At 45.7% G+C, this 14226-nt stretch overlaps 1 protein-coding gene across 7 annotated transcripts in view; it reads left to right on the top strand.

Annotated features, from left to right (window-relative positions):
- The window catches only part of SYNJ1 (synaptojanin 1), a 106014-nt gene that overhangs the window by 53364 nt on the left and 38424 nt on the right, over positions 1–14226 (top strand). For 5 of the 7 annotated variants that reach the window (XM_088461687.1, XM_088461691.1, XM_088461692.1 and 2 more), the window contains exons 12-21: positions 133–298; positions 5771–5794; positions 6125–6316; positions 8431–8515; positions 9575–9715; positions 9805–9997; positions 10108–10266; positions 11874–12030; positions 13073–13190; positions 13462–13677. In XM_088461687.1, the coding sequence (XP_088317813.1) occupies positions 133–298; positions 5771–5794; positions 6125–6316; positions 8431–8515; positions 9575–9715; positions 9805–9997; positions 10108–10266; positions 11874–12030; positions 13073–13190; positions 13462–13677 (1451 nt within the window). The remainder of the gene's footprint in view (positions 1–132; positions 299–5770; positions 5795–6124; positions 6317–8430; positions 8516–9574; positions 9716–9804; positions 9998–10107; positions 10267–11873; positions 12031–13072; positions 13191–13461; positions 13678–14226) is intronic. The other 2 variants (XM_088461689.1, XM_088461690.1) reach the window with 2 other exon arrangements.

A 14226-nucleotide genomic window follows, 5' to 3' on the forward strand; every position in this document is an offset into this window, starting at 1 on the left:
CCTTCATGGTCCCCACTAAACCCTACTTTCCATAGAGCTTTTATCAGTATTGTGTTGGCTTCCTCTAGAGAAACATCAGCAAATGAGAGCTTAGGAGCCTGTCACTCAGTGTTATTTTGGTGATTGTTACAGGGCGGAAAGCTGAAAGACGGAGCACGGTCAGTAACTAGGACAATACAGAGCAACTTCTTTGATGGTTCAAAACAAGAAGCAATAGATGTGCTACTACTGGGGAACACATTAAACAGTGATTTGGCGGATAAAGCTCGAGCTCTTCTGACCACTGGAAGTTTACATGGTATGTGTTACCTTTAAAACCATTATTAGCTATTGTCTTTATTGATCATGTATTGTATAAAAAATACTGAGTTTACAGGGATCCATTCCTAGCCAGAGGCGCTAGCTCAGCTTCCTATGTGACACGCCATTCCTAGCCAGAGAAGCTAGCTCAGCTCCCTATATAACATTTCATTCCTAGCCAGAGGAGCTAGCTCGGCTTTCTATGTGACATTTCATTTCTAGTGATATGAGCATGTTGGTAGTCTGAGTAATTTACAGCTCAGCTCCCTGTATAACATTCCATTCCTAGCCAGAGGCGCTAGGTCAGCTTGCTATGTGACATGCCATTCCTAGCCAGAGGTGCTAGCTCAGCTTACTATGTTATATTCCTTTCCTAGCCAGAGGCGCTAGCTCAGCTCCCTATAGAACACTCGATTCCTGGACAGAGGCGTTAGCTCAGCTCCCCTATACAACATTCCGTTCCTAGCCAGAGGCGCTAGCTCAGCTTCCTATGTGACATTCCATTCCTAGCCAGAGGCGCTAGCTCAGCTTTCTATGTGACATTCCATTCCTAGCCAGAGGAGCTAGCTCAGCTTCCTATGTGACATTCCAGAGGAGCTAGCTCAGCTTCCTATGTGACATTCCATTCCTAGCCAGAGGCACTAGCTCAGCTCCCTATATAACATTCCATTCCTAGCCAGAGGAGCTAGCTCAGCTCGCTATATAACATTCCATTCCTAGGCCAGAGGAGCTAGCTCAGCTTTCTATATAACATTCCATTCCTAGCCAGAGGCGCTAGCTCAGCTTCTTATGTGACATTCCATTCCTAGCCAGAGGAGCTAGCTCAGCTTTCTATATAACATTCCATTCCTAGCCAGAGGTTCTAGCTCAGCTCCCTATATAACATTCCATTCCTAGCCAGAGGCGCTAGCTCAGCTTTCTATATAACATTCCATTCCTAGCCAGAGGCGCTAGCTCAGCTTTCTATATAACATTCCATTCCTAGCCAGAGGAGCTAGCTCAGCTTTCTATATAACATTCCATTCCTAGCCAGAGGTTCTAGCTCAGCTCCCTATATAACATTCCATTCCTAGCCAGAGGTGCTAGCTCAGCTCCCCTATATAACATTTCATTCCTAGCCAGAGGACCTAGCTCAGCTTTCTATATAACATTCCATTCCTAGCCAGAGGAGCTAGCTCAGCTCCCTATATAACATTCCATTCCTAGCCAGAGGCGCTAGCTCAGCTCCCTATATAACATTCCATTCCTAGCCAGAGGCGCTAGCTCAGCTTCCTATGTGACATTCCATTCCTAGCCAGAGGAGCTAGCTCAGCTTTCTATATAACATTCCATTCCTAGCCAGAGGCGCTAGCTCAGCTCCCTATATAACATTCCATTCCTAGCCAGAGGAGCTAGCTCAGCTTTCTATATAACATTCCATTCCTAGCCAGAGGCGCTAGCTCAGCTTTCTATATAACATTCCATTCCTAGCCAGAGGCGCTAGCTCAGCTTTCTATATAACATTCCATTCCTAGCCAGAGGAGCTAGCTCAGCTTTCTATATAACATTCCATTCCTAGCCAGAGGCGCTAGCTCAGCTTTCTATATAACATTCCATTCCTAGCCAGAGGTTCTAGCTCAGCTTTCTATATAACATTCCATTCCTAGCCAGAGGAGCTAGCTCAGCTTTCTATATAACATTCCATTCCTAGCCAGAGGCGCTAGCTCAGCTTTCTATATAACATTCCATTCCTAGCCAGAGGCGCTAGCTCAGCTTTCTATATAACATTCCATTCCTAGCCAGAGGAGCTAGCTCAGCTTTCTATATAACATTCCATTCCTAGCCAGAGGAGCTAGCTCAGCTTTCTATATAACATTCCATTCCTAGCCAGAGGAGCTAGCTCAGCTCCCTATATAACATTCCATTCCTAGCCAGAGTCGCTAGCTCAGCTCCCCTATATAACATTTCATTCCTAGCCAGAGGAGCTAGCTCAGCTTTCTATATAACATTCCATTCCTAGCCAGAGGAGCTAGCTCAGCTCCCTATATAACATTCCATTCCTAGCCAGAGGCGCTAGCTCAGCTTTCTATATAACATTCCATTCCTAGCCAGAGGCGCTAGCTCAGCTTCCTATGTGACATTCCATTCCTAGCCAGAGGAGCTAGCTCAGCTTTCTATATAACATTCCATTCCTAGCCAGAGGCGCTAGCTCAGCTTCCTATGTGACATTCCATTCCTAGCCAGAGGCACTAGCTCAGCTCCCTATATAACATTCCATTCCTAGCCAGAGGCGCTAGCTCAGCTTCCTATATAACATTCCATTCCTAGCCAGAGGCGCTAGCTCAGCTTCCTATGTGACATTCCATTCCTAGCCAGAGGCGCTAGCTCAGCTTTCTATATCACATTCCATTCCTAGCCAGAGGCGCTAGCTCAGCTTTCTATATAACATTCCATTCCTAGCCAGAGGCGCTAGCTCAGCTTTCTATATAACATTCCATTCCTAGCCAGAGGAGCTAGCTCAGCTTTCTATATAACATTCCATTCCTAGCCAGAGGTTCTAGCTCAGCTCCCTATATAACATTCCATTCCTAGCCAGAGGTGCTAGCTCAGCTCCCCTATATAACATTTCATTCCTAGCCAGAGGACCTAGCTCAGCTTTCTATATAACATTCCATTCCTAGCCAGAGGAGCTAGCTCAGCTCCCTATATAACATTCCATTCCTAGCCAGAGGCGCTAGCTCAGCTCCCTATATAACATTCCATTCCTAGCCAGAGGCGCTAGCTCAGCTTCCTATGTGACATTCCATTCCTAGCCAGAGGAGCTAGCTCAGCTTTCTATATAACATTCCATTCCTAGCCAGAGGCGCTAGCTCAGCTCCCTATATAACATTCCATTCCTAGCCAGAGGAGCTAGCTCAGCTTTCTATATAACATTCCATTCCTAGCCAGAGGCGCTAGCTCAGCTTTCTATATAACATTCCATTCCTAGCCAGAGGAGCTAGCTCAGCTTTCTATATAACATTCCATTCCTAGCCAGAGGTTCTAGCTCAGCTTTCTATATAACATTCCATTCCTAGCCAGAGGAGCTAGCTCAGCTTTCTATATAACATTCCATTCCTAGCCAGAGGCGCTAGCTCAGCTTTCTATATAACATTCCATTCCTAGCCAGAGGCGCTAGCTCAGCTTTCTATATAACATTCCATTCCTAGCCAGAGGAGCTAGCTCAGCTTTCTATATAACATTCCATTCCTAGCCAGAGGAGCTAGCTCAGCTCCCTATATAACATTCCATTCCTAGCCAGAGTCGCTAGCTCAGCTCCCCTATATAACATTTCATTCCTAGCCAGAGGAGCTAGCTCAGCTTTCTATATAACATTCCATTCCTAGCCAGAGGTGCTAGCTCAGCTCCCCTATATAACATTTCATTCCTAGCCAGAGGACCTAGCTCAGCTTTCTATATAACATTCCATTCCTAGCCAGAGGAGCTAGCTCAGCTCCCTATATAACATTCCATTCCTAGCCAGAGGCGCTAGCTCAGCTTCCTATGTGACATTCCATTCCTAGCCAGAGGCACTAGCTCAGCTCCCTATATAACATTCCATTCCTAGCCAGAGGCGCTAGCTCAGCTTCCTATATAACATTCCATTCCTAGCCAGAGGCGCTAGCTCAGCTTCCTATGTGACATTCCATTCCTAGCCAGAGGAGCTAGCTCAGCTTTCTATATAACATTCCATTCCTAGCCAGAGGTTCTAGCTCAGCTCCCTATATAACATTCCATTCCTAGCCAGAGGCACTAGCTCAGCTTTCTATATAACATTCCATTCCTAGCCAGAGGAGCTAGCTCAGCTCCCTATATAACATTCCATTCCTAGCCAGAGGCGCTAGCTCAGCTTTCTATATAACATTCCATTCCTAGCCAGAGGCGCTAGCTCAGCTTCCTATGTGACATTCCATTCCTAGCCAGAGGAGCTAGCTCAGCTTTCTATATAACATTCCATTCCTAGCCAGAGGAGCTAGCTCAGCTCCCTATATAACATTCCATTCCTAGCCAGAGGCGCTAGCTCAGCTCCCTATATAACATTCCATTCCTAGCCAGAGGCGCTAGCTCAGCTTCCTATATAACATTCCATTCCTAGCCAGAGGCGCTAGCTCAGCTTCCTATGTGACATTCCATTCCTAGCCAGAGGAGCTAGCTCAGCTTTCTATATAACATTCCATTCCTAGCCAGAGGTTCTAGCTCAGCTCCCTATATAACATTCCATTCCTAGCCAGAGGCACTAGCTCAGCTTTCTATATAACATTCCATTCCTAGCCAGAGGAGCTAGCTCAGCTCCCTATATAACATTCCATTCCTAGCCAGAGGCGCTAGCTCAGCTTTCTATATAACATTCCATTCCTAGCCAGAGGCGCTAGCTCAGCTTCCTATGTGACATTCCATTCCTAGCCAGAGGAGCTAGCTCAGCTTTCTATATAACATTCCATTCCTAGCCAGAGGAGCTAGCTCAGCTCCCTATATAACATTCCATTCCTAGCCAGAGGCGCTAGCTCAGCTTCCTATATAACATTCCATTCCTAGCCAGAGGCGCTAGCTCAGCTTCCTATGTGACATTCCATTCCTAGCCAGAGGAGCTAGCTCAGCTTTCTATATAACATTCCATTCCTAGCCAGAGGTTCTAGCTCAGCTCCCTATATAACATTCCATTCCTAGCCAGAGGAGCAAGCTCTGCTTCCTATGCGACACTTCAGTTCTAGTGATATGAGCATGTTGGTAGTCGGAGTAATTTACAACTGACACGTTGCCCAGATCATTGATTTACATTGGTAGGCATTATTGTGTTCTACATCATATATAAAGGTTTGCGTAACATGACCAAGCTTTAAAAATACGGCAAATCAAATTATTTTTCTACTACATAAACTTAATTTATTACAATTGTAAATCATTTTAATTATAATCTACTTGTTCCAAGTGAGAGAGAGCAGCTCTTACACCGTTTCCTTGTTGTGAAGATATCAGGCTGTTTTTTAATTTATTTTTGTTTAGCGTTTTGTTTCCCTCCACCACCAAGGTGCAAGTGTTTTCCGCACGTACAGATCTGCATGATATGTGGTATAAAATTTAGTAAGGTGTCTTCACGGAGCTTCTCAGGAGTAATGTAAGGAGCGGTATTAAAACTACATCTCCCGTCATACATTGCATTACATAGATAATCACACACTCACTCTGTGGGGTAAAAGCAGTTTGGTTGGGACGCTCTAAAGCTCTTCGTGTGTTTGTGCCAGACGGACTTACACTTTTGCAAGCATAACGTACTGTGGGGGAAGCGCAGAGCGCTGCACGGTATAAAGCGCATTTACTGTCCTCTTTGACACTCCCGTTTATATGTGCTTGTAGTTATTTGGCATTTACTGTTATCTGTGTTTTGAAGATTTTGGCTCCTAGTTTGCTGTTAACCAACTTCTCTATTCTTCTCTTTCTGCTGCACGGTCAGTGTCAGAACTCATGTTGCAATCAGGTATAGTCCTATAGCCGATCAGCCATGTAAATATATCCCTGTATCTGCCAGTCCATAGTACTAATAATTTGTTTGCTCGTATTGGAAAATGTTTGTTAAACTTTTTGTTGTTGTTGTAGTTTTATATGGGTCATTCTCTGGTATTGAAATAAACAATCACACTGTATGGGCCTTTTTAGTAGCATTCAGATCCTAGCCGTTTAGGAAATGAAAGCCGAGGTCTGGTCTATTCTGTTTATAGCGCATTACAGTAACAGCGTTACTTTACCAAGCAATATCTAATAACTGGATATGTGTATGCAGACATAAGGTATTCCCTGTCTCTTCTAGCGTCTCCAAGAGTATTACGGAGCATGTGTGAGAATTATTACAGATACGCCTTGCCCAGGAAGATCCGGATCTGCGCTGGTACCTGGAATGTGAATGGTGGGAAGCAGTTTAGAAGCATCGCTTTCAAGAATCAAACCCTGACAGATTGGCTGCTAGATGCTCCTAAAATTGCTGGTATCCAAGAGTTCCAAGGTAACCAGAACTGTGTCTCTGCTGAGCTGTGTGTGTGTGTTGTACTGTCAGTTACTGCTGTACTCTACCTGAATAAATACACTTTAGTGGTCTTCTATGGGTTGTAGATCTGCTGATCATCTGATGATGACACCGGTTTTATATATATATATATATATATATATATATATATATATATATATATATATATATATATATAATATTCTAATTCAGTAAGTCCTGCTCCTACAATTTTGGCAGGATTGTGCTCACATCCTTCCTGTGGTTTAAAGTCTTCCAAATTCTCTAGGATCAATGGCTGCATTTTGGAAGTAACTCTTGTTTTATTATGGATTTGTTTACTGGAACATGTTTGGGCTTGATACGGTCTATCCTGATCAGCCTCTGTTACAGCTGTGATGAGAGTAGCAGATTGTAATTGGGGGCGCTGAAAGGTTCGGCCAGTCGGTGGATAAGACCTGGTGGGGTGTACGGTCACTGACTGACGAGACTGATAGAGCCATGTGGCCATCCCCAAGATAATGTCCAATCTATCACTTTCGCTAACTTGGAAACCAGCACTGTCTGCCATCGGGGAAGCCATGTCCAATATTTTTTATTTTTGTATTGATATAAATGTTATTTTAAAGTGAATAGCTTGATGCTAAGGTAAACGGGTTTTTGTCGCTGTTTTGTAGTCTCAAGGACGTTTAAGTTAATAAAGCCTCCTGGTTATCTGGTATACCTCCTTGTCTGGTTTTAGGCAACACCCTGATTATGATCTATGTCCAAATGCTCCTCTGAATGTGCAATGTTTCCATCCCTCATCCTCTGTAAACCTTCACTAAGTACTAGGAAGGTTCCCAACTGAGAAGAAGCTGTATGTATGTAGTTACTGTGTACAGGTGTGTCCTTATACACTATTGCTGCAGTCACGCCAAACAGCGCTTCTCAACTCACCAAGTCCAGCTTGACTCTGCGTAAAGTGTCTGTTTGGCCCGAAAATTCGCCTTAAGGTGCCTACACACTAGACGATGTACTTATGATGCGATAACGTGAACGGTTTCCCTTGAACTCTCCACGGCACTCCAGGACACGATATGATGCTTAAGTGTCCAATCTCGCCAACGACCAATCGTGCGTCCTTAATGATTTCCAGTGCGTCGTGTACGAGATTGGCAGATCTTACCTGCTTAGGTAAGATCTGGATACGACAGACCCACAGGTACGTTATTGTGAGTGGACACTCCCGATTTGCACATATTTTGCACGATTTGTCTATCTGATTCGTCGAAAGCGGCCGAATCGTGGAAAATAACGTCTATTGTGTAGGCACCTTTAGTCACAATGCGATGCAACAAAACTACTTCACAAGGCTGCCCTGATTAATTTAGTATGCGACACTTGTATATCCGAGTCTGAAGTGATATGATGCAGCGGCCGTGGCTTTTTTCCACGCCAAGTTCCGTTATGTTTTGTGTACAGACTCGATCAGACACAGATATACCAGTGTCACATATTAAATTAATCTGTGCAGTCTCATGAAGCTGTTTGTTTCATCCGATTGCGTCTAAAATGCATTCTCGATTAAAAAAAAATCGACAGACGCATGGGGTATTGAGGATAGATAGATAGATAGATAGATATAGATATATATAGACTTTTCTCTGTATGAAAAATAAAATAAAAATGTTCACAAACCCAGTGGTCTGAGGACCTGATTCAGAGTTGGGAATAGAGAGAGATCTCTCTCTCAACTGATCATCTTGGTGAAACCATGCTGCACTGCAGGTGGGGCAGATTTAAAATGTGCAGAGAGAATTCGATTTGGGAGGGAGGTATCCAAACTGACATCTAAATGTAGAGTAATAATACATGTAAAAGCAGCCAGCATTTACCCCACATGCAAAAATAAAAATGATGTACTTACACCCCTTGCATTGCAACATGGTTTGTCCAGGTACACAGTTAAGTGCTATCTCTCTCTCTATTCCCAACTGTGAGCTCACTGCACTTTATCTAATCGCCAGTTGGACCCTGTGCACGGTCTGTTCTCCTTTTTAGATACAGTTTTGCATTATCCTTTGTAATATCTCACACATGCTGAATTTCTATAAATCCTCTCGCCATATCAGATACGAGAAGTAAGCCAATAGATATATTCGCCATTGGATTTGAGGAGATGGTGGAGTTAAATGCAGGGAACATTGTCAATGCGAGGTGAGTCCTGCCGTGGTATATTATTGTTGCTGCATGCAGTGGCTCTATAGTAGTAATAATAATATTTGTATTTATATAGCGTTTTTCTCCAAATGACTCAAGGCGCCTTACAGAAACCATTAACATAGTACAGAGGCTTAGCTTTCAGAAAGTACAGAAAACATAAACCTAATGTGGGATACACACTTGGCCAACAGACCAATTTGGTTAGTATGCGTCTGTGCATACACACTTACCAATTGTTGCGGTTTTCTATGGTCACTCGGTCACCCATATATTCCAGTGTACCTAGTTTTAAAACTGAGGATTAGATTTACTGAGAATACAGAGAGCCACGAACGCAATACAGAGTTGAGGCAGCCATCTTGGGCCGTAAATTCCAAGGATTATTGATCCTGCCCATGAAGCTACCAGAAGAGGCAGCCATCTTATACTCTGCAGCAGAACTGCAACAGGGCTTTATGCCGCCCTGTCTAAGCCTCGCTCCCTAAACCCATGACGTCGCGCTTCGGGGGCTGGGGCACCGGTAAGTAGAGAACTTCCTGGAGTGTCCCAAGATCTCCCCAGACAGCCACACAGGCTGCAGGGTGCCTATCCAGGCACCCTGCAACCCATATGCAGGTGCTGTGGAGCAGCGATGATGATGATGCCCACAGGCACCTGTAAAGCCTGTTCGTTTGTTTATATGATGAAGAGATATCGCTTTATTTTTTGAATTGATGTTTTTTAATATGTTTTATATGTTCTTATGATTAAAACTGTCTACATTTAAGCCAGACTTCTTTTTTTATGTTGATCAGTAATCCTAACCTGGTGTAGCACAATTTAATTTAAAAGTTGTTTTATGTCTCATGATTGGAGGTCACTGATTCCTCTTCTATAATTGCTGCAATCTGGTTGTGATCCTGATTAACATATGTGAAGAGCTTTGTTTGGTCAGCGCCATCAGATTTTATTGGGTTTCTTTAAAGGATCATCCGCAGCTTTGCCAAGGAACTTAATCTAAAGATCATTTCATTTCGCATTCTGTGCTTGTTGATTGTGAGCATGTCTCTACAGCACAACCAACCAGAAGCTGTGGGCCGCCGAGCTTCAGAAAACCATATCCAGGGATAACAAGTACGTCCTCCTGGCCTCCGAGCAGCTTGTCGGTGTGTGTCTCTTCATATACATAAGGCCCCAGCACGCACCTTTTATCAGGTCAGTCATTGTAATCGGGTTTATCAGTCAGTGGTTGGCCTGGCCATTGCTTGCTCTCGCTGCTCAGTGTCTGGCCTTACCTCTTACAGGGATGTTGCAGTCGATACCGTGAAGACCGGTATGGGGGGAGCCACAGGAAACAAGGGTGCGGTGGCCATCCGAATGCTGTTCCATACCACCAGTCTCTGCTTTGTCTGCAGCCACTTTGCAGCGGGGCAGTCTCAAGTGAAAGAGAGGAATGAGGACTATAATGAAATAGTTCGCAAGCTTAGCTTCCCCATGGTAAGGGGGCACGGAGTCCTAATCCCCTTGTCCGTGGTGCTGACTCTACAGCGCCACTACGAGCCGATGGATTGTATGTAATTCATCCCCACTCTGTTCTCTGTCACTAGGGGAGGATGCTGTTTTCTCATGACTATGTCTTCTGGTGTGGAGACTTTAACTATCGCATCGATCTGCCAAATGAAGAGGTCAAAGAGCTGATAAGAAATCAATACTGGGATTGTCTAGTTGTCGGAGATCAGCTTGTTAACCAGAAGAATGGAGGACAGGTATGACAGTCGCTGAGGCTCTATTCATGCTGTAGGTCTTGTAACGTTTCCCAAAGCACTGACAGTGGAGGGTGTCAAACTACAAGTCCCAGAGTCTTCTACTGGATGTGAAATCCTTCTCCAGCTGTGGGAGAGCTGCCAGAAAGACCTCTGGTCACTTGCTGTATTAGAGAAAGGGTCGTGCCAGCTTAGTAATGCTATTAATCGCAGTCACTGGGCAAAGGATACCGCCGAGGTGTAATATGTATGCTGGCAAAACCTTGGAAAGTTACGGACCTTGGGGCTGATACAGGGACGTACCGGCAACGCACTTAGGGCAGCAGACTCCGGGCACTAGAGTAGACACTAGTGCTATGCCAGAGTCTACTGCGCAGGTCAAGGCTGCCGTGCCACTTCCCTGGTAATTTCCCGCCTGCGCAAAACACCGGGAAAATACCTGTGGTGGCCATTTTCCAGGCGATTTGTACTACGTAAGTACTGCCGACGCGGGACTCCGGAGAGGTAAGTGTTTAATAAATGGGCACAGTGTGGACCCCACGGTATGCAGTTGGGAGACTGGCTGCCTCAATACCGACAGCCGGCTTTCCGGCTGCTTTATCCCGGCGTGGGATAAATGACCGGCGTCTATATCTAGACGCCTGTCATTTACCCAACGTCGGGAGACCGGCGCCCGGCATCCCGAACGAAGGGATGACGGGCGCCGCGAGAGGACAGCCGCGGGGGGGGGGGGGGGAGGTTAGGTTTAGGGCACCCGGGGGGACTTGGGTTTAGGCACCCCCCCAGGAGGGTTAGGCTAGGGGAAGGGGGGGTGGTTAGGGTTAGGCATCCCCGGGGGGAGGTTAGGGTTAGGCACCCCCCCGGGGGACTTGGGTGTAGGCAGCGAGGAAGGGGGGGGTGGGTTAGGGATAGGCACTTGGGGGGGGGGGGGGGGGGAGGTTAGGGTTAGGCACCCCTAAGGAGGGTTAGGGGGTTTGGTTAGGTAAGTTTATACTTACCTTAGGGACGATCGGGATTTCCAGCGCTGTCGGGCTTCCGCTGCCGGGCTCTGCTGATCTGTCGGGCTGCCGCTGCCGGGAATCGAACTGCCGGCCATGCGGCAGCCGGGATTCCATACAGATTCCGAACCCACTGGACCCAGGGGCCCATGTGCACCACACACCCTGCACCCATTATAGATTTGCAGCTGATGCTGAGTTAAACATAGGATCGTAGACTGCAGAAACGTAGACCGAAGAGGTGAAACTGGCGTGTGATGTGGTGTTCACATAGACAAAGTTCAGTGAGTGCACTTTAAAGCAAGTGCGTCCTATGCAGACCTGGACATAAGTGTGTATACGTAATTTTTGGAGGTGTATATTTTGCACCGAGTTTATTATAAGGCAGGTATAAACACTCACCGTTGGTGACCTGTAGTAGCCCAGGCACATATCCTGCACGCACAGATGTGGGACAACCAATCTTTTGTTCAATGTGCACCCTCTTCACTCCCATCTCTACCCACACCCGCTACTAGGCACACGTCATTAGTTTAGTTTAAAGGTAACCGTCAAAATATCAGTGTTTGGTCAGCTGTCACCTCACCGTTACATGTAAATGTGTTACTGCAGGTGTTCCGGGGTTTCATAGAAGGAAAAGTCAACTTTGCCCCCACATATAAATATGACCTGTTCTCTGATGACTATGACACAAGTGAGAAGTGTCGCACCCCAGCGTGGACGGATCGTATTCTCTGGAGGAGAAGAAAATGGCCGTTTGACCGATCAGGTGCTTATTATCCTTCTTCCCCTACACCCACGTATATATTCATTTGATATATTTACTTGTAATTACACGAAGGCTCTTACTGCGCAGGGTTTATAAATCAGTCATACATGTGCACATGAGCATAGATTGTAGTACGCTGGCAGCGCCATTGTGTCAGGCGGCAGAATAAGATAATCAGTAACAGCATGTCCTGCTAATTAGTGTAATAGCTTCCAGATAGCAGCCACAAGTAGCCCATATAACTCCAACTGAGCATGAAGTTGCTAATTAGCACAGATGTGTTACTCCAGCTAATAATCAGAAGCCACATACAGTGACTAATACAATATATGGCATAGTATGCTGTTCAGCGCTACCTTTGGTGCAGGATGCTGCGCTGGGTGATGTAACTCCAGTCAATGAGCCGGCAGACTGATTCATGTGCCCCGGGGACTTTAGATAGGATGCTGTGACGGCTTCCAGCTTGTGTCTCGTGGTGTCGGCACTTGTGTGAGCAGGCAGATGTCTGTGTCTGTCAGGACGTGTCGGCATGAGGGTATGCTGGAGTCGGGGGGGGGGGGGGGGCTGGATGATGTGACCAGTAACTTCCTGGTAGATGTGAGTGAGCTGTCAATCTTGACGCATTCTTCTGCCTCTTTATTGGGCGGGTTCATTATTATAACTGTAGTTGTTGGAGGGTAATCGCTTTCCCATGCACAACACATTCTCCATCCCTTGAGTCTATACCAGGGGTTTTCAACATGCGGCCCTCCAGCTGCTTTGGAACTACGCATCCCAGCATGCCCTGGCACAGTTTTGCTATTCGGGAATGCTAAAACTGTGACAGGGCATGCTGGGAGTTGTAGTTCCACATCAGCTGGAGGGTCATATGTTGAATAGCCCTGGTCTATACCCTCTGAAGTTCATCACAAAGCATTCTTTTAATCTTAATGTGTGTAGGAGGAGAATGCAGCTCTAATTATTTATATTTTGTGTAGGGAAGAGAGGAATCTCCCACCCCATCATCCTCCTGTTTATAACTCTACTGTGTTTGGTGTTTTAGCGGAAGATTTAGACCTTCTGAATTCAAGTTTGCAAGAAGGACGAAATATCACTTATACCTGGAATCCAGGCACCTTATTACATTATGGCCGAGCAGAGCTGAAAACCTCTGATCACAGGTATTATTCCAAACCAATACTATGGGCTATATGTAATAGGCTGTGGACTGCCGCTATCGGCGAGTTCCACGCTAGAGGCCGATGTTTTAAAGTAGCAGTCATTTAAAAGGCAAAATCAACCTGGTTTTGCCATTTAATTGACTGCTACTTTAAAACATGGGGCAGTCTTGCACCGAACTCGCCGCATGCTATTACATGTACCCCTATGTCCTTAATCTGTGTTTTTGAGTGAGTATGATCACTAACCCGTTGTGTATTTGTTTGTTTGAAGGCCAGTTGTTGCACTGATTGATATAGATATATTTGAAACGGAAGCTGATGAGAGGCAGAAGATCTATAAGGAGGTGATTGCCGCCCAGGGCCCGCCTGATGGCACAATAATGGTCTCTATACAGAGCAGATCCACAGAAGACAACTATTTTGATGATCATGTGATTGATGAGCTGCTGCAGCGGTTTGCCAGCTATGGCGAGGTCATACTTATAAGGTTCGTGGACACTGCACATTTCTCATGCATCTTTCAGCTGTCAATTGAGGTTTAATCGATGTCCAGAAAACCCCTCACGTGTGGCTGTGGGTTGACAAACCACCAGAACTAGGTCACAGAAGAAACCATGAATTAACCACAAAATCGAGATTGAAAACTGCACAAATAAAACACTGCCTGAAGTTCTCTATGTGAGGGGCAAAGGTGCCCTATCACCGATTAGGCATGGCCATTAACCATCGATGGTTAACTATTGATGGTGTGCCAACGATTCTCAATTGCTTTGCCATCCGATGGTTCTCTGCCATCCATGGCATAGAGGTGGTGATGGATCCCCCCCCCCACCCTGAAGCAGGGAATGGAGCTTAGTCTGACCTCCAATGCCGCGTCACTACGCCTCACTCCCGTCTCTGATTGGCCAGTCCATCACCAATGCAGGATAGCCATCAATGCGTGCAAGCCATTGATGGTTCCCAGTCCAAGGTTTTATGCCATCGATGTTTACCACTGACTGCACCATTAATGGTTAATCAACCAATGGCCAGCCAT

The sequence above is a fragment of the Taudactylus pleione genome, unplaced genomic scaffold (genome assembly GCF_031769625.1).
Source record: "Taudactylus pleione unplaced genomic scaffold, aTauple2 ptg001086l, whole genome shotgun sequence".
Lineage (NCBI taxonomy): Eukaryota > Metazoa > Chordata > Amphibia > Anura > Myobatrachidae > Taudactylus > Taudactylus pleione.